The sequence below is a fragment of the Tursiops truncatus genome, chromosome 8 (assembly GCF_011762595.2).
Source record: "Tursiops truncatus isolate mTurTru1 chromosome 8, mTurTru1.mat.Y, whole genome shotgun sequence".
Lineage (NCBI taxonomy): Eukaryota > Metazoa > Chordata > Mammalia > Artiodactyla > Delphinidae > Tursiops > Tursiops truncatus.
The window spans coordinates 15294795-15313960 of NC_047041.1; the positions used below are offsets into that span (position 1 = coordinate 15294795).

At 43.0% G+C, this 19166-nt stretch overlaps 1 protein-coding gene across 5 annotated transcripts in view; it reads right to left on the reverse strand.

Annotated features, from left to right (window-relative positions):
* The window catches only part of CEP164 (centrosomal protein 164), a 70581-nt gene that overhangs the window by 40381 nt on the left and 11034 nt on the right, over nucleotides 1-19166 (reverse strand). For 3 of the 5 annotated variants that reach the window (XM_073808159.1, XM_073808158.1, XM_073808160.1), the window contains exon 5: nucleotides 5838-6042. In XM_073808159.1, coding sequence (XP_073664260.1) covers nucleotides 5838-6042 — 205 coding nt within the window. Of the gene's footprint in view, nucleotides 1-2068; nucleotides 3743-5837; nucleotides 6043-19166 lie in introns of all 5 variants that reach the window. The other 2 variants (XM_073808157.1, XM_073808156.1) reach the window with 1 other exon arrangement.

The window sequence follows — 19166 nt, forward strand, 5'->3', positions numbered from 1 at the left end:
TTGCCCTGTTCTTGGGATGGCCAAACAAAGGCTTTGTACCAGTGAGGACTGGGGAGAGAAACCAACTGGGTGGCAGAATTTGTGAGACGTTGGGTCGCTCACGGACTCTTGGACTCTCAGTTTACTCATCTGCAAGACAGAGATGATGTGTGTCTTGCTACTTAAGAAGGTTTGTTGAGAAATTCAAATGAGATACTGACAGCAAGGAGCACGTGTGCGTGGTCCAGGGCTACACCAGCGCTGTGGAATTGCTATCATTACAGGGATTCACATCACAAGAGTCTGGGCTTAGAAGCCGAGGCAGGATAGCATTCTGGGGACAGTTTACAAACAGCTCTTTAAATATCCTCAAATTTAAATTGTATATAAAACAACACAAAAATTCCATTCCTCTCTAATCCCATGGGGACTGAAGAGAGAAAGGGGAACCTGAGGAGGTCAGGCAGAGTTCAGGTGGCCCATCTTCTCACCCGCAGCTGGGCCTGGGGCCAGACCATCGGGTGGGCTCTGAACACGACCCATTTCTGCATGGGAAGGGCATCAGATGCTTATCTGAAAGGTGACACGAGACCCCCTCCCAGTCACCTGGCCTGTTGCAGGGTATCTTCGTTAGGCAGAAAAGGAGCTGATAATAAAAAAATTGGCCAAATTTGCCTGAGCCCTGGGCACTGGGGTAAGCACCTGTCTCATTTCACTGTCAAAACCATCTGAGGCCACAGTCCCCACAAGAGCAAACGGAGACTGGTGAGGTCAAGACCCCTGCCCCAAATCATAGGGCCTGCAATGAGGGCAGACGTGGGACCGGAACGCAGGGCAATCTCTAAGCCAGTATTGTACACTGCCTCCTGGCTATGGCAGAAAAGGAGCCCAGGAAATCCGCTCTGAGGTGAACTGTTAGCAAACCCAGCCTGCTCCCCGCAGCCAGCCCAGTGGATCAGCGAGTAAAATTCTTCCCGTACTATATTTATGGAAAATTACAGACTCCTAACATGGCTAATTTGCTAACGTGCTGGGGGCCTGAGGGAGGGAGACAGACCCACTGAGGGCTTTGTTCTCCCAGGCCTTTACCAAATCAGCGGTTAGTAGGGAAATTATACATCCCTGGCTCCTAGCTGATCACGCACTATGGGCTGTGCGTGGCATTGTCCTTCAGAGAGGATAAACTTGCTGCCATTGGGCTAATTAAAACTGTCAGGATAATCTGCAGCTTATCTGATATTTATAGTGCTACAGTACTTATTAGAGCTAACGGAGAACCAGGGCACGCCAGCAATTAGGAACCGAGGTAACAACTGGGTAAAGCCACGGCTGGGCAACAGCCGAAGAATAGCCGGGGAAATGCAGATCGACCCCCGCGGTGGTCTGGGATCCAATCTGACTTCTGAATGAAGCTAGTGGTGACTCTTTAAAGGGAAAAGGAGTCGGAATGACAGGGCAAGCCCAACCCTTTGGTAGATCCCAAGAGGGGAGGAAGTGAAGGCTCACGTGGTCAGCACAAGCCTGACACAGATTATTCACATGGCTCTGGAAACGCTGGGAAGCAAGGAGCAGAAGCAGCTCACTGAACGGCAGAGAGAGCCTGGGCTTCAGCCTCTCATGACAGTGTTAACTCTAGTTCTGTGTGATTCCCAGAAGGGACTAGGTTCAGAGGCTGGGGGTAGGGTGTCTACTTGGGAGGACCTCCCCATAACCAGCTGATGGGGAAGGCTTCCCAAATCCTGGGACAGTACCTGTATCTTGCATGAGTGCCAGGATAAGTGCCACCTTGCTCACCCTCAAAACTGAGCATCGTCAGAGCATGTGAACCACCCACGAAGTACAGTTAGGTCAAGGGAAGGGAAGTCTAGATACCCTCAGCCCCTATCTTGCCGGTGATGGGGCAGAAGAAACAGCAACCGCATGTCATCCCACAAGATGGCCATCCTGGGTGGTTAAGGGATCAATAGTTACCAAGGGAGGACAGATAACAGGAAAGCACACCTGCTGGCTGTGTTAGGGTGTCAGCTCAACCTGCTCCCTCCCTGCCAAGTTCACTGAGCCTGAAGGCCGTGCTCTCTAAGAAGCCTACCTGGTCGAGAAGCTGCATCTTGCCTGGCTCTGTAGCAAGCCCTCTGCTGGAACTCAGCTTGACCAGCCCCTGCCTGAGGGGGCTGCTGCTTGGCTGGAAACGAGCTTGCTGAGAGGCCTCCTGCCCAGCCGGGGCGCCGGCCACCTTCTGAGGATGCTCCCGCGTCTCTGGCCCCCAAGACAGAAACTGGGAGCTCATGGCTCTGATGGCCTCGTGCTCGCCCTCACTAGACATCCTGGAAGACTCGGCAGCCAGGCGGCAGACCACGCTGGCAAGGTCTCTGCACGGCCTGTCCCGCGCGCTCTCGGGCGGCCCCGGGCCCTCCAGCCGCCTGGAGAGCTTGAACATCTGCAGGATGTGCTGGTAGAACCTCTGGTCCTCAGAGTAGTCTTCACTCTCTGACTGCTCCTCGGCAGAGCTCTGCATGTGGGACAACTGGGGCGCCAGGAAGGGGCTGGGGTGCTGCTCCCTGGGTCCGGGGCCTGACTGACCCACACCCCGCTCAGATCCCCGTGAGCTCTGCAGGTCCCACGGGAAGTTGGTCACCTCCCCCAGGACCTCAGAGCCCAGGTGAGAGGCCAGGCTGCTGCTGCTGCTCTCCAAGTCAGGCCCAAACCTGCCCAGCCTCCTGTCCTCTGCAGGGGGCTCCAGAGAGCCTGGGGGTGGTGTCTTCTCACTGGCAGGAGACCCTCGAGGGGCCTGCGAGGCGACTGCAGGGGCGCTCTGGGCTGGTTCTGAGACCAGGGCATCAGGGGGTATTAGCAAGAGCCCCTGAGGTGGACCTATGGCTGAGGCCCCTGGAGCCTCAGGGTCTTCGGGCTCTATTTTCTTGCTGCCCCAAGGGGCGTCCTTGTGGAGAAGCTTGGAGACCTGTCCCATCCACAATCCCGGGGGCTCTCTCCTCCTCCTGCCCCTGCCCATGCTGCCCTCTTCCCCAGAAACGCCCTGCCAGCTCTGGTCTTCAGCTGGGCTGCTGACTAACAAGAACGGCTTGCTCTTCCTGGCAGGCAGCATGGGGTCAGAAGAACAAAGGGACAGGGAGGGATCCTCCTCAGGGGATGGTGAGGGAATGGGGCTCTGGCCCTTGTCCCCCCCGGGGCCAGTGGAGCTCCGCTTGGCCATGTTATGGCTGTGCTGCTCCCCTTTCAGCTGCAGGCCCTTGAGGGCTTCCAAAAACTTCAAGTGGACCAAGGCCTGGCTCCTGCTCTCTAACGCATCCTGCCCGTTCCGGAAGGGCCTGCTGTGGTCAGGGCCCAAAGCGCCAGGTTTCTGCTGTCTGGTCCTCATTTCCAGCTCTTCTATTTCAGGGTCTGAAAACCCCAGGTAGATTTTCTCTGTCACCTGCTGGGGCTTCTCCAGACCCTGCTGATCACCTAATTCTGTCCTGCAGTGGGCTGGGGCCCTGCCTAAGATTTTCTCCACGTCGGCAAAGATCTGGTGGGTTCGGGAAGCTTGGCCCTTGAAGAGTGGCTGTAGCTTGCTAGGCAGGGAGCCCGTGAGAGACCTAGGGATGTCAGCCAGCATATGTGGGCTCTTCCCTTTCTTAAAGGAGCCCTCACTTCTAGCCTGCATCTCTTGGTCTAGGTCCAGATCAGCCAGCCCAGGTGCTGAGAGAGGGGATGGGCCACGGAGAAAGGAGGAAGAAGGCAGAAGTCCCTGCTCAGGCTGTGTTTCCTAGATGGGTATATAAACAGGCAGAGAAAACTAAGACAAAGCGCTTCTGATTTCTACTTGCTACCTTAGCCCTTGGCAAACCCTTAGCAGAAACCCACCCTCCATTTAAAGAAAAACACAAACCCATGAGGGAAGAAAAGCTAAAAACTCCCTGAGCTTTGTTGTTTTCTGGGCCCTAGTTTCCTTATCTATAAAGAGGAGGTTCGATGAGATCAATGGCTTATAAACCTTGCGCCATGGAACCCACATATTGGTTCCGCCTGGTACCTTGGAGGCTGCTATGGTGGGCATGTGACGGGGAACAGGCATCACCAACACCCACACCCCCAGGTTCAACCAGAGCAGCTCCACTTCTTCTTTATCCACTGGCCCTCTATGGGAGAACTGATGTGAAGACAGGGTTCCATTGCTAACAAACGTCTGAAAATCACCAACTAGATTACCCCAAAGGTACCATCAAGCTCTCAATTCTGTGATTGGTTAATTTCATAAAATCCACCATCCTTATCAAGGACTATCAGAAAGAGTCTAAGAAGGGAGGAAAGAGGGGAAACATAAGCAGTGAACCGAGCCTTGGGAACTTGGACTAGGTCTTCTACCAAAGGCAAGAGTTGGTACTGCTCAAGAGAGGCCCACACAGTCAGGGAATCTTGGGGTAGACAAAACCATAAAAGATCAACCACGTCCTGCATTCACCCTAAACTCCACCCAGCTCTCCTGCAGAGAGCCCAAACCACCTGAGCCCGGTCGCCCACCTGGTCAGGCCTGCCCCTGGACACACTGGTTGGCGCCTGTCCTGAGCCCTAAGATCCAGACTGGCAGCCCAGCGCAGTCCACTTGCCCTCAGCTCCCGAAGCCACAGGAGGAATCCTTTTTAACAGGGAGCTCCAGGAACGCAGTCACACACCCAGAGCTCAGTCTATTACCCAACCCTCCACCCCAGAACCCTCACTTCATTCCCTCTCTCACCTTCAGTCATGCCAGAGCCTGCCCAGATGCCGATTATCATGTAAAATAGTCCGGGGTTAGTGGAAAGCCCATTATACATCTTTTACCTTTCAAACACACGGCATTAGAAAATTCAGCCTCTTTGGAAATTACCTGTTCTCTTTTCTCCACCTGGAAGAATGGACTTGCTATCTTATTTCTCAGAACCATGATTAGTAATATTGGGGTGGGGGGGAGTAACTGTAGAGCTTGGAAATGATGAAAAGAGCTAAATTCATCAGCAACTATCCAATGTCAGAACGGACACCTTGCAAAGGAAGGAAGATGGAGGAAATCTTCACTAAGAAGTAAGCACCAGGCACCAGTGGGAAATAAAGGCTATAAATAAGAGAGCAAATCAACTCGACCATTAAGAGGGTTGAAAAGGTATTCCCAGGGTTCCCCACTTGGCTAAACTGGGTTCCCAAGTCCCTCCCTCTCCTCAATGTGGCCCACCTGCCTCACACCTGGAGGGACAAATAGAATGATAATGGGAAAGATAACTTTCAACTCTGAGTAAAAAAGCTACTTGGGACCAAGGTGATGACACTGCAATCAAATGTCAGTTATCCACCATGAACCGAGGACACTGGCAGCAAAGGCCATCCACAGGGCCAGATAAAGCCTCAAGCTTTTCTTTCTGGATCTTGAAGGCACTGATGTTCTGACAACTGAATTATGGCTCATCAGACATCTAGGAATTTGCACCACCAAGACACATGATGAACCCACACGAGGAAAGCCTGGCTCGGAAAGGAGAGGAGAAGCACTCGCTCCTCTGGGTTCTCTGGCCTCCACCAAGTGCTCCCTGTGCCCCAACTCTCCAGAGGGGCAGACGGCGTCACTGCAAAACCCCATCCTCAGCAGGGCACTCCCTCACTCATCCTATTATGTCATATGTGCCTCCCAAGGGGGAAAAAGAAATTGCTTAGAGATAGTAACCACTTCTAGAAGCCTGAAAGGAAAATTTGCCAGAAGACAGGCATAATTCAGATGAGGCACTATCAAAAAGTGACTATATTATTGTTGTTATTCTTAACCTCCCGGCTGTAAACAGCTAGAGGTTCCCGATATCCCTCAGGTTTCAGGCCTGGCCTCTCTGACTCACCAGGGGACTTTTGGAGGTCTCTTTGTCCTTCTTGTCTTTCTTTTCCTTCTTCTTTTTCTTTTCTTTCTTCTTAATGGCCCCAGGAGTCGACAGTTTCCCCCGCTCCTGGATCACCAAGTTCCGATAGTGCTCATCACAGGGGTGGTCCCACATGGACTGCCCGTTGGCAAAGTTGAAATAGTAAATATCACCTGTGATGTCCTGGCTGGGGATGAGCAGAGGTCACAAGTTAGTCCCTGCTCAGGTCCAAAGCTACACAGGAAAAAAAAAGAAGAAGAAAAATGGCAAGGAGGCAGAGAAGAAGGAAGAACTGTGGGGAGAAGGGGAGAGAGAGAAAAGAAGAGAGGAAAGGATTAACACAAAATTGAAGGGTAGGGACTTTCCTTATGGTCCAGTGGTTAAGAATCCGCCTTCCAATGCAGGAGACGTGGGTTCGATCCCTGGTCAGGGAACTAAGATCCCACATGCCTCGGGGCAACAAGCCCGCGTGCCGCAACTAGAGAGAAACCCGTGCGCTGCGACGAAGAGCCCACACCACAACAAAGACCCAGTGCAGCCAAAATTAAAAAAATAAAAATTGATGGGTACCATTTGGCTAAGAATAAAGAGTTTCCTTAGATAGAAACAAATGATTGGGATACCTAAGGACTTCTCTAGATGGAGATGTTTAATTGTTAAGGTTCCTGAGAATTCATGGTAGACTAGAGTAGGAATAAACTTTGTTTTAGATGGATAAATACAAACACTATGGTATCATGGAGATAAATTCTGGGATAGAACTTGCTTAATATTTTCATAAATGATCTGAAGAAAAAATATGCGTTGTGATAGCTCTGATTTTGCAAAAGATTCTAAACTCATAAGAGGTGATAATCCAAGCTAGTGGGGTCAATCAACAATAAAAGAAAATAATGTAGAAGGTAGGTCTCAACATGAACAAGTCTAAAATAGCCATTCATCCCACCCACCATTATCAGTAATCCATATATTGCAATATAATCCATATATTGCAATATAAAAGATGCAATACCCAGGAATAAGTCCAAAGTGTGCAAAATCTTCAGAAAGCTTTATTGAAAATTCAGGGGAAGAAAAAAGAAAAAACAATTGGAGAGACACCCGGTGTTCCTGAATAGAAAGATTCAAGTCTGTAAACATGCCATTAATCCTCAAATTAATGTATAAATCCAATACAATCCCAATCAGGCTCCTTATGAAATCTGACAAGCTCAATCTTAATTCAAATGAAAGAGAAAATATGCAGTAAAACAGGAAAAATATCAGAGGTAAAAGATAAAAAGACATACAAATGACCAAGAAGCACATGAGAAGATGCTCAACACCACTGAAGATTAGGGAAGTGAAAATTAAAACTACAATGAAATGTCACTTCACACCCATTAGCATGGCTATTATCAAAACAGCAGAAAATATGGGCATTCCCTGGCGGTCCAGCAGTTAGGACTCTCACTGCTAAGGGCCCGGGTTCGTTCGCTGGTTGGGGAACTAAAATCTCACATGCTGCAGGGCGTGGCCAAAAAAAAAAAAAGCAGAAAATAATAAGCGCTGGCAAGGATGTAGAGAAACTGGAACCCTGGTGCACTACTGGCGGGAATGGAAAATGGTGTAGCCACAGTGAACACAGCATGACAGTTCCTCAAAAAATTAAAAATAGAATTACCATTTGAACCAGAAATTCCACCTCTGGAGGCATACCCAAAAGAATTGAAAGCAGGGATTCAAACAGACATTTGTACACCAATGGTCACAGCACCACTATTCACATAGCCAGACGGAAAGAGAAATTCTCAGGTGCCAGAAACAAAAAGAAAACATGAAACCTGAATAATAAGTGCATGAACTGACAGGTCAAAACTGGTATCTGACCTGGATATAGGCCTGTGGAACTTGGGTTTTAATGCCAGTTTAGAACAAAATGTGGCCTTAGGCCTTCGTGAATTTAGGAACTGGAAATGAGACCCTAGGTGTATCTGGGGCCCTTCGGGCTGTTCCCTCCATGAATAAAAGGACCTAGGTCATGGAAGCAGCAAGGAAACATGTCAGGTTCTAGGTGGGGAAAATAAAATTTAGTGAAAAACTGAAACCCCAAGACACATGTAGATATATAGTCCAAAATGTGGTAAGGGAACCCCAAGTCAGGAAATTAATGGAAAAATTTAGTCCTAAACCACTGAAAACTCCTTGGCAGAAACCATTGTAAAGCCACTCAACAACCTAGGAATGAGACACTCACAGAAAATAACCTCTGCAGAAGATGAATTCACAAAATGCACAATAACTAATTACAGAGGAAACGTGAGGAAACATTTCGCCACGAGGGAAAATCAGTAACACAATGAAAAGAACTGAGAGAGTAGAACAATCAAAAGAAGACTAAAAATAACAATATTTAAAATTATTGTAGGGATAAAGGAGTAGAATCCATAATGAAAGAACAGAACTCTAAAAAAAACCTAGACATATTGAAAAGAACATAAGAGAGCTTGAAGGAACTGGTAGTCATTAGATTCAAAATGAAAAACAACCAGATCTGATGCAGAAGAAGAAACAAATAGTGAATTGGGAAATAAATATGCTAAAGGAAATTATAAAGTGATTTTTCCAATATGAAACAGAAGTTAAGAGACATGGAGGATCAAATAATAAGGTCCAATATATTTCCAGTAAGAGGTGTAGAAAAGGAAGTGATAATGGTTGAGAATTTTCCAAAATTGAAGAGATATATGAGTCCTCAGAGTAAGGAAGCACTCCAATTCCTATACACAGTAAATAACAATGAATCCACACCTAGACACACTGTTGTGAAATTACAGAACACCAGAGATTAAAAACAAAATAATAAAAACAACCAGAGGGGGGAAAAGTTGGTTACCTACAAAGGAACAACTAATGAAACCAAAAAACATGTCTTACGAGCAAACCCAGCGGTCAGAAGATAATGGTATACAGTATTGTCAAACAGCTGTTGACAAATCTGTACTCAACTAAACCACTATTCAAGTGTGAGACCAGGGACTTCCCTGGTAGCACAGTGGTAAAGAATCCACCTGCCAATGCAGGCGACACGGGTTGGAGCCCTGGTCCGAAAGATCCCACATGCCTCGGAGCAACTAATCCCGTGCATCACAACTACTGAGCCTGCACTCTAGAGCCCGCGTGCCACAACTACTGAAGCCTGTGCGCCTAGAGCCGGTGCTCCGCAACAAGAGAAGCCACCGCAATGAGAAGCCCGCGCACCGCAACGAAGACCCAAGGCAGACAAAAATAAATAAATAAATTTAAAATTTAAAAAAAAGTGTGAGACCAGGGATTTCCCTGAACTCAGAGCTTTCACTGCTGGGGCCCAGGTTCAATTCCTGGTGGGGAAACTAAGATCCCACAAGCCACACAGTGCAGCCAAAAAAAAAAAATACAAAAACAAAGAGTGAGACCAGACAACAATTACTCAGGACACAGGAAGATAAACACATTTAGCATGCTTGATATAAAGGACATTTAAGAACCCTGTATCCAAAAACAGAAACAGACTCACAGACTCAGAAAACAAATTTATGGTTACGAAAGGGGAAAGGGATGAGGTAAGGAAAAATCAGGAGTTTGGGATTAGCAGATACAAACTACTATATATGAAAAACAAGGTCCTACTGTATAGCACAGGGAACTATATTCAACATCCTGTAATAAACTATAATGGAAAAGATTATGAAAAAGAATATATTTTTTAACATCTTTATTGGAGTATAATTGCTTTACAATGCTGTGTTAGTTTCTGCTGTATAACAAAGTGAATCAGCTGTATGTATACATACATCCCCATATCCCCTCCCTCTTGCACCTCCCTCCCACCCTCCCTATCCCACCCCTCTAGGTGGTCACAAAGCACCAGGCTGATCTCCCTGCGCTATGCAGCTGCTTCCCACTAGCTATCTATTTTACATTTGGTAGTGTACATATGTCAATGCTACTCTCTCACTTCGTCTCAGTTTACCCTTCCCCCTCCCCATGCCCTCAAGTCCATTCTCTAAGTCTGCGTCTTTATTCCTGTCCTGCCCTAGGTTCATCATATATTCTTATGTGTGTGTGTGTGTGTGTGTGTGTGTGTGTGTATAAAACTGAATCACTCTGCTGCACACCAGAAACTAACAAAAAATTGTAAATCAACTATACTTTAATAAAAAAAAGAACCTTGGGGACTTCCCCGGTGGCGCAGTGGATAAGACTCCGCGGTCCCAATTTAGGAGGCCTGGGTTCGATCCCTGCTCAGGGAACTAGATCCGACATGCATGCCGCAACTAAGAGTTCGCATGCCACAACTAAGGAGCCCGCCTGCTGCAACTAAGCAGCCCACGGGCTGCAACTAAGACCCGATGCGCCAAATTAATTAATTAATTTTAAAAAAAAGAACGCTGTATCCAAAAATGAGAGACTACATTCTTATCAAGCACACATAGAACATTTACATAAACAGGATCACTTACTGAACAAAAAGAACTCTCAACATGTAACAAAGAATAGATATAATGAACAAATAAAATTGGAAATCAGTAATTTAAAAAATACCCAACTCTATCCATCTCATTGCATTCAAGCTATCATTTTGGAGCAAAGGTACTTAACAAAATTTTTAAAAAATCAAATCCAATAATATATAATCATTACCAAGCAGAGTTTATCCCAGGAATGTAAGGTCAGTCTAACATTTGAAAACCAATCAATATAATTGACCATATTAACAGACCAATATAGAAAAATCATATGATTCTATCAATAGATACAGAAAAAATATTTGATAAAATCCAACATCCATTTTGGATTTAAACTCTCAGCAAGCTAGGAATACAAGGGAGCTTCCTCATCCTGACAAATGGCATTTAGAAAACCCTACAGCTAACATCACCTAACATCATACTTAACGGTGAAAGACTGAATGCTTCCCCTTAAGGTCAGGAACAAGGCCAAAATGTCCATTGTCACCACTTCTATTCAATTGTACTGGAGGTTCCAGTCAGTGCAGTAAGGCAAGAAATAGAAATATAAGGTATCCAGGTTAGAAAGGACATGTCCCAGAAGGCATACCATCTATGTAGAAAATCCTATAGAATCTACAAAAAAGCTACTAGAACTGACATAAGTAAGTTTAGCAAGGTTGCAGGCTACAAGGTCAGTATACAAAAACCAATTTTATTTTTATATGAAGGCAATCAACAATTGGAAACTGACATTTCAAAAAAAACCATAAGGGAAAAGAATATGAAAAGAATGTATATGTATTTATAACTGAATCACACTGCTGTACAGCAGAAATTAACACAACATTGTAAATCAACTATACTTCAATAACATAAAAATAAATAAAAGATAGCATTTACAGAAGCATCAAAAGAAGAGAGATAAATGTGACAAAATATGAGCAAGATGTGTACACTAAAAACTATAAAAGATGGGCTTCCCTGGTGGCGCAGTGGTTGAGTCCGTCTGCCAATGCAGGGGACAGGGGTTCGTGCCCCGGTCCGGGAAGATCCCACATGCCGCGGAGCGGCTGGGCCCGTGTGCCATGGCCATTGAGCCTGTGTGTCTGGAGCCTGTGCTCTGCAACGGGAGAGGCCACAACAGTGAGAGGCCCGCATACCGCAACGGGAGGAGGAATTCCTAAAGAATCAGTCTTTGAAGCCTAGTGGGATTTGATTGCAGGACTTCGACAAGACTGGGGGAAACAGAGACTCCACTCTTGGAGGGCACACACAAAGTAGTATGCACATCGGGATCCAGGGGAAGGAACAGTGACACGAGGGGAGACTGAACCAGACCTACCTGCTAGTGTTGGAGGGTCTCCTGCAGAGGCGAGGGTGGGGGGGTGGGGGTGGGGCACGGGGCACTGTGGCTCATCATGGGGACAAGGACACTGGCAGCAGAAGTTCTGGGAAGTACTCCGTGGCGTGAGCCCTCCCAGAGTCTGTCATTAGCCCCACCAAAGAGCCCAGGTAGGCTCCAGTGTTGGGTTGCCTCAGGCAAAACAACCAACAGGGAGGGAACCCAGCCCCACCCATCAACAGTAAACTGGATTAAAGTTTTACTGAGCTCTGCCCACCAGAGCAACAGTCAGCTCTACCCACCAGCAGTCCCTCCCATCAAGCCTCTTAGATAGCCTCATCCACCAGAGGACAGAGAGCAGAAGCAAGAATAACTACGTTCCTACAGCCTGTGGAACAAAAACCACATTCACAGAAAGGCAGACAAGATCAAAAGGCAGAGGTCTATGTACCAGATGAAGAAACAAGATAAAACCCCAGAAAAACAACTAAATGAAGTGGAGATAGGCAACCTTCCAGAAAAAGAATTCAGAATAATGATAGTGAAAATGATCCAGGACCTCAGAAAAACAATGGAGGCAAAGATCGAGAAGATGCAAGAAATGTTTAACAAAGACCTAGAAGAACTAAAGAACAAACAAACAGAGATGAACAATACAATAACTAAAATAAACTAAAAGGAATCAAGAGCAGAATAACTGAGGCAGAAGGACGGATAAGTCACCTAGAAGACAGAATGGTGGAATTCACTGCTGCAGAACAGAATAAAGAAAAAAGAATGAAAAGAAATGAAGACAGCCTAAGAGACTTCTGCGACAACATTAAATGCAACAACATGCACATTATAGGGGTCCCAGAAGGAGAAGAGAGAGAGAAAGGACCACAGGAAATATTTGAAGAGATTATAGCCGAAAACTTCCTTAACATGGGAAAGGAAATAGCTACCCAAGTCCAGGAAGTGCAGCAAGTCCCATACAGGATAAACCCAAGGAGAAACACGCCAAGACACATAGTAATTAAATTGGCAAAAATTAAAGACAAAGAAAAATTACTGAAAGCAGCAAGGGAAAAATGACAAATAACATACAAGGGAACTCCCATGAGGTTACCAGCTGATTTCTCAGCAGAAACTCCACAAGCCAGAAGGGAGTGGCATGATATACTTAAAGTGATGAAAGGGAAGAAACTACAACCAAGATTACTCTACCCAGGAGGGATCTCATTCAGATTCGATGGAGAAATCAAAAGCTTTACAGACAAGCAAAGGCTAAGAGAATTCAGCACCACCAACCAGCTCTACAACAAATGCTAAAGAAACTTCTCTAAGTGGGAAACACAAGAGAAGAAAAGGATCTACAAAAACAAACCCAAAACAATTAAGAAAATGGTCATAGGAACATACATATCGATAATTACCTTAAACGTGAATGGATTAAATGTTCCAACCAAAAGACACAGGCTTGCTGAATGGATACAAAAACAAGATCCATGTACATGCTGTCTACAAGAGACCCACTTCAGACCTAGGGACACATACAGACTGAAAGTGAGGGGATGGAAAAAGATATTCCATGCAAATGGAAATCAAAAGAAAGCTGGAGTAGCAATACTCGTATCAGATAAAATAGACTTTAAAATAAAGAATGTTACAAGAGACAAGGAAGGACACTACATAATGATCAAGGGATCAATCCAAGAAGAAGATATAACAATTATAAATATATATGCACCCAACATAGGAGCACCTCAATACATAAGGCAACTGCTAAAAGCTATAAAAGAGGAAATCGACAGTAACACAATAACAGTGGGAGACTTTAATACCTCACTTACACCAATGGACAGATCATCCAAAATGAAAATAAAAAAGGAAACAGAAGCTTTAAATGACACAATAGACCAGATAGATTTAATTGATATTTATAGGACATTCCATCCAAAAACAGCAGATTACACTTTCTTCTCAAGTGCACATGGAACATTCTCCAGGATAGATCACATCTTGGGTCACAAATCAGGCCACAGTAAATTTAAGAAAATTGAAATCACATCAAGCGCCTTTTCTGATCACAATGTTATGAGATTAGAAATGAATTACAGGGGGAAAAAACGTAAAAAACACAAACACATGGAGGATAAACAATACGTTACTAAATAACCAAGAGATCACTGAAGAAATCAAAAAGGAAATCAAAAAATACCTAGAGACAAATGACAATGAAAACACGACGATCCAAAATCTATGGGATGCAGCAAAAGCAGTTCTAAGAGGGAAGTTTAGAGCTATACAAGCCTACCTCAAGAAACAAGAAAAATCTCAAGTAAACAATCTAACTTTACACCTAAAGGAACTAGAGAAAGAAGAACAAACAAAACCCAAAGTTAGCAGAAGGAAAGAAATCATCAAGATCAGAGCAGAAATAAATGAAATAGAAACAAAGAAAACAATAGCAAAGATCAATAAAACTAAAAGCTGGTTCTTTGAGAAGATAAACAAAATTGACAAACCATTAGCCAGACTGATCAAGAAAAAGAGGGAGAGGACTCAAATCAATAAAATTAGAAATGAAAAAGGAGAAGTAAAACTGACACTGCAGAAATACAAAAGATCATGAGAGATTACTACAAGCAACTCTATGCCAATAAAATGGACAACCTGGAAGAAATGGACGAATTCTTAGAAAGGTATAACCTTCCAAGACTGAACCAGGAAGAAATAGAAATTATGAACAGACCAATCACAAGCACTGAAATTGAAACGGTGACTGAAAATCTTCCAACAAACAAAAGCCCAGGACCAGATGGCTTCACAGGTTAATTCTATCAAACATTCAGAGAAGAGCTAACATCCATCCTTCTCAAACTCTTCCAAAAAATTCCAGAGGAAGGAACACTCCCAAACTTATTCTATGAGGCCACCATCACCCTGATACCAAAACCAGACAAAGCTACTACAGAAAAAGAAAGTTACAGACCAATATCACTGATGAATATAGATGCAAAAATCCTCAACAAAATACTAGCAAACAGAATCCAACAACACATTAAAAGGATCATACACCATGATCAAGTGGGATTTATCCCAGGGATGCAAGGATTCTTCAATATACGCAAATCAATCAATGTGACACACCATATTAACAAATTGAAGAAGAAAAACCATATAATCATCTCAATAGATGCAGAAAAAGCTTTTGACAAAATTCAACACCCATTTATGATAAAAAAAAAAACTCTCCAGAAAGTGGGCATAGAGGGAACCTACCTCAACATAATAAAGGCCATATATGACAAACCCACAGCAAACATTCTCAATGGGGAAAAACTGAAAGCATTTCCTCTAAGATGAAGAACAAGACAAGGATATCCACTCTCACCACTATTATTCAACATAGTTTTGGAAGTCCTAGCCACTGCAATCAGAGAAGAAAAAGAAATAAAAGGAATACAGACTGGAAAAGAAGAAGTAAAACTGTCAGTGTTTGCAGATGACACGATACTATACATAGAGAATCCTAAAAGTGCCACCAGAAAACTCTAGAGCTAATCAATGGATTTGGTAAAGTTGCAAGATACAAAATTAAGGCACAGAAACCTCTTGCATTCCTATACACTAATGAAAAACCTGAAAAATAAATTATGGAAACACTCCCATTTACCATTGCAACAAAAAGAATAAAATACCTAGGAATAAACCTACCTAGGGAAACAAAAGACCTGTATGCAGAAAACTATAAGACACTGATGAAAGAAATTAAAGATGATACCAAAAGATGGAAAGATATACCATGTTCTTGGATTGGAAGAATCAATATTGTGAAAATGACTCTACTACCCAAAGCAATCTACAGATTCAATGCAATCCCTATCAAATTACCAATGGCATTTTTTAAGGAACTAGAACAAATCATCTCAAAATTTGTATGGAGACACAAAAGACCCCGAATAGCCAAAGCAGTCTTGAGGGAAAAAACGGAGCTGGAGGAATCAGACTCCCTGACTTCAGACTATAGTACAAAGCTACAGTAATCAAGACAATGTGGTACTGGCACAAAAACAGAAACACAGATCAATGGAACAGGATAGAAAGCCCAGAGATAAACCCACGCACCTATGGTCAACTAATCTCTGACAAAGGAGGCAAAGATATACAATGGAGAAAAGACAGTCTCTTCAATAAGTGGTGCTGAGAAAACTGGACAGCTACATGTAAAAGAATGAAATTAGAACACTCCCTAACACCATACAGAAAAATAAACTCAAAATGGATTCGAGACCTAAATGTATGACCGGACAGTATAAAACTCTTAGATGAAAACATAGGAAAAACACTCTGACATAAATCACAGCAAGATCTTTTTTGATCTACTTCCTAGAGTAATGGAAATAAAAACAAAAATAAACAAATGGGATCTAATGAAACTCTAAAGCTTTTGCACAGCAAAGGAAACCATAAACAAGATGAAAAGACAACCATCAGAATGGGAGAAAATATTCGCAAACAAATCAACAGACAAAGGATTAATCTCCAAAATATATAAACAGTTCATGCAGCTCAATATTAAAGAAACAAACAACCCAATCCAAAACTGGGCAGAAGACCTAAATAGACATTTCTCCAAAGGAGACATACAGATGGCCAAGAAGCACATGAAAAGCTGCTCAACATCACTAATTATTAGAGAAATGCAAATCAAAACTACAATGAGGTATCACCTCACACCAGTTAGAATGGGTGTCAGCAGAAAAATCTACAAACAACAAGTGCTGGAGAGGGTGTGGCGAAAAGGGAACCCTCCTGCACTGCTGGTGGGAATGTAAATGGATACAGCCACTATGGAGAACAGTACGGAGGTTCCTTAAAAAACTAAAAATAGAATTACCATATGACCCAGCAATCCCACTACTGGGCATATACCCAGAGAAAACCATAATGCAAAAAGACACATGCACCCCAATATTCATTGCAGCACTGTTTACAATAGCCAGGTCATGGAAGCAACCTAAATGCCCATCGACAGACGAATGGATAAAGAAGTTGTGGTACATATATACAATGGAATATTACTCAGCCATAAAAAGGAACGAAATTGAGTCATTTATCAAGATGTGGATGGATCTAGAGACTGTCATACAGAGTGAAGTAAGTCAGAAAGAGAAAAACAAATATCGTATATTAACGCATGTATGTGGAACCTAGAAAAATGGTACAGATGAACCAGTTTGCAGGGCAGAAGTTGAGACACAGATGTAGAGAACAAACATATGGACACCAAGGGGGGAAAACCACGGTGGGGTGGGGATGGTGGTGTAATGAATTGGGCAATTGGGATTGACACGTATACACTGATGTGTATAAAACTGATGACTAATAAGAACCAGCAGTATAAAAAAACAAACAAACAAAAAAACAACTAAAACTAAACTTTCTTTGGGTTATCTGTATGGAAATACGTTAATATAAATGTTTCAGACATTACATGAAATTTCTAAAAATCTTATATGTTCTGGTATAATGTTATAAGTCATAATTCTAGTTATTACTTTAAAATGTATATCTCAGAAGTAACTAAATTTCCTTGTCAACTGCATTATTATGAACTTTCATCAAATCTTTTGTCATTTACAGACATCAAGTCTTTTGTCATTTACAGACAGTTCTGGGTGTACTCTGATGCTTTCGCAACAATGTTCCTATAAAAGGGTTTCATCTTCAAGGAATTCATGGAAAAGACTCTGACAAGTACAGGTTTCTGGTAAGTGACTATACTGCTGAACTGAATGAGTAAGCATTTTCAGAACTCTAATGGAAAACTGATGAATTCATAAAAGTGCTAACAAAAGATCAAGATGAAAAAAAAAATTAATTACATGGGACTGAGTGAACTGATGAGGATGATTATAATTTTTGTGACTTTCTGTTTGAATAAAAAAACAAAATCCCACAAGGACTGAGAGGCAAAAAATATACAAATCAATTTTCACTGCAAAGTAAAGGAGCTGTTACATTCCTGGACTGAATGTCAATATTATGACATAGTATGAGTGTGTTTCGTGTTTGGTAATTGCAATCATTGTTGCTTTTGTTGTGGTCATCCATTTACAATGCTTGGTGTCAGTTTATTTATCTCTTGTAAAAATAAAATACAGTGTGTGTGTGTGAGTTGTGGGGGAAAAAAAAAACGAGACACAGAATATCTTCATGACTTTGGAATAGGCAAACATTTCTTAAACAGGACACAAAGCATTAATCATATTTGAAAAGTCGAGAAACTGGACATCATTAAAACTTAAATTATGTTATTCAAAAAATACCAATTAAAAGTATAAAGACAAAAAAAAAGAAGTAGGAAAAAAAAAGGAAAGCGTATTTTAAAAACTTGGCCTATGAGAAACCTTAAAATCTCTTACGCAGATATTAGTAAAAAGTTTAAGCCATCTGAGCAATTCACCTTAACTAATACCATTCACCAGAAACACAATTTGTATCCAACTGTTCTTTATAAACTAGTGAGTTTTGCATTATCATTCCTGTCTCATGGCTAAAATTTAGAAGCAAAGCTGTAAGATCTCTGTTTGTATCTGCCTGTATTTTTATATATGTCTATGTATGTATGTAATAAATTTGTGATTTTTTTCTACCTGCAAAAAAAAAAAAAAGACAGTACAGTATTGGTGTAAAGGTAGACAAACATATTAAAGGAAGAGAAGAGAGAATCCAGACTTCGAAGGAATTCCCCAACTAACAGCAATTACTCATGGGACTGGGAGTAAGGATGAAAGAAGACACATATACATAACTTTCAATGACTTACTTTAAAAAGTGAGAAATAGTTCATGCTCTCCTTACCGGATGAGGTAGTGTTAACTACCACCAGCAGGTACCTGAGGGCCGCTGGCATGACCCTGGCCCACAGCTGGGCCACAGACGATGACAGTTCCTTCCTTCCATCACCCTTTTTCCTTTTTACATCACTGCAGCCATTTGTTTATTATGTGCACATTAAGGTATTATTCTGATTACATTTCTCATGTGGTTTTTAATTAGAAAATGTATCCAAAAGCAGAACAGCACAGATATATACAGATTTAAAAAACATAAAGAAAAAAGAATAAAGAGATTAATGATAAGGCAAATGTGGCTATCAGGGTGGATGTTGGAAACCAAACAGAAACCACTATCCTACAAACTTTTCCTATAAACACAACCGGGAGTCCTCAGCACCTGCAATACTGGGTGCAGTGCTGATGGCTTTAGTAGAAGAAAGATGTCATGACCTGGAGAAGGTCCAAGGAAAGGCGGCTAAAAAGATCCAGAGAACAGGGAGCCCGTCATGCGAGGAGAAGCTGGAAGGATTAGGACCCTGCGGCGGGGATAAGTAAAGCTACGACTGCAGTCATTTTGAGGTATGGCCAACGCATTAAGTGGTTCAGGGAAGAACAGGATAATTATAACTTGTACACAAAATTGCACAATCCCAGCAGAAAAGACGACCCC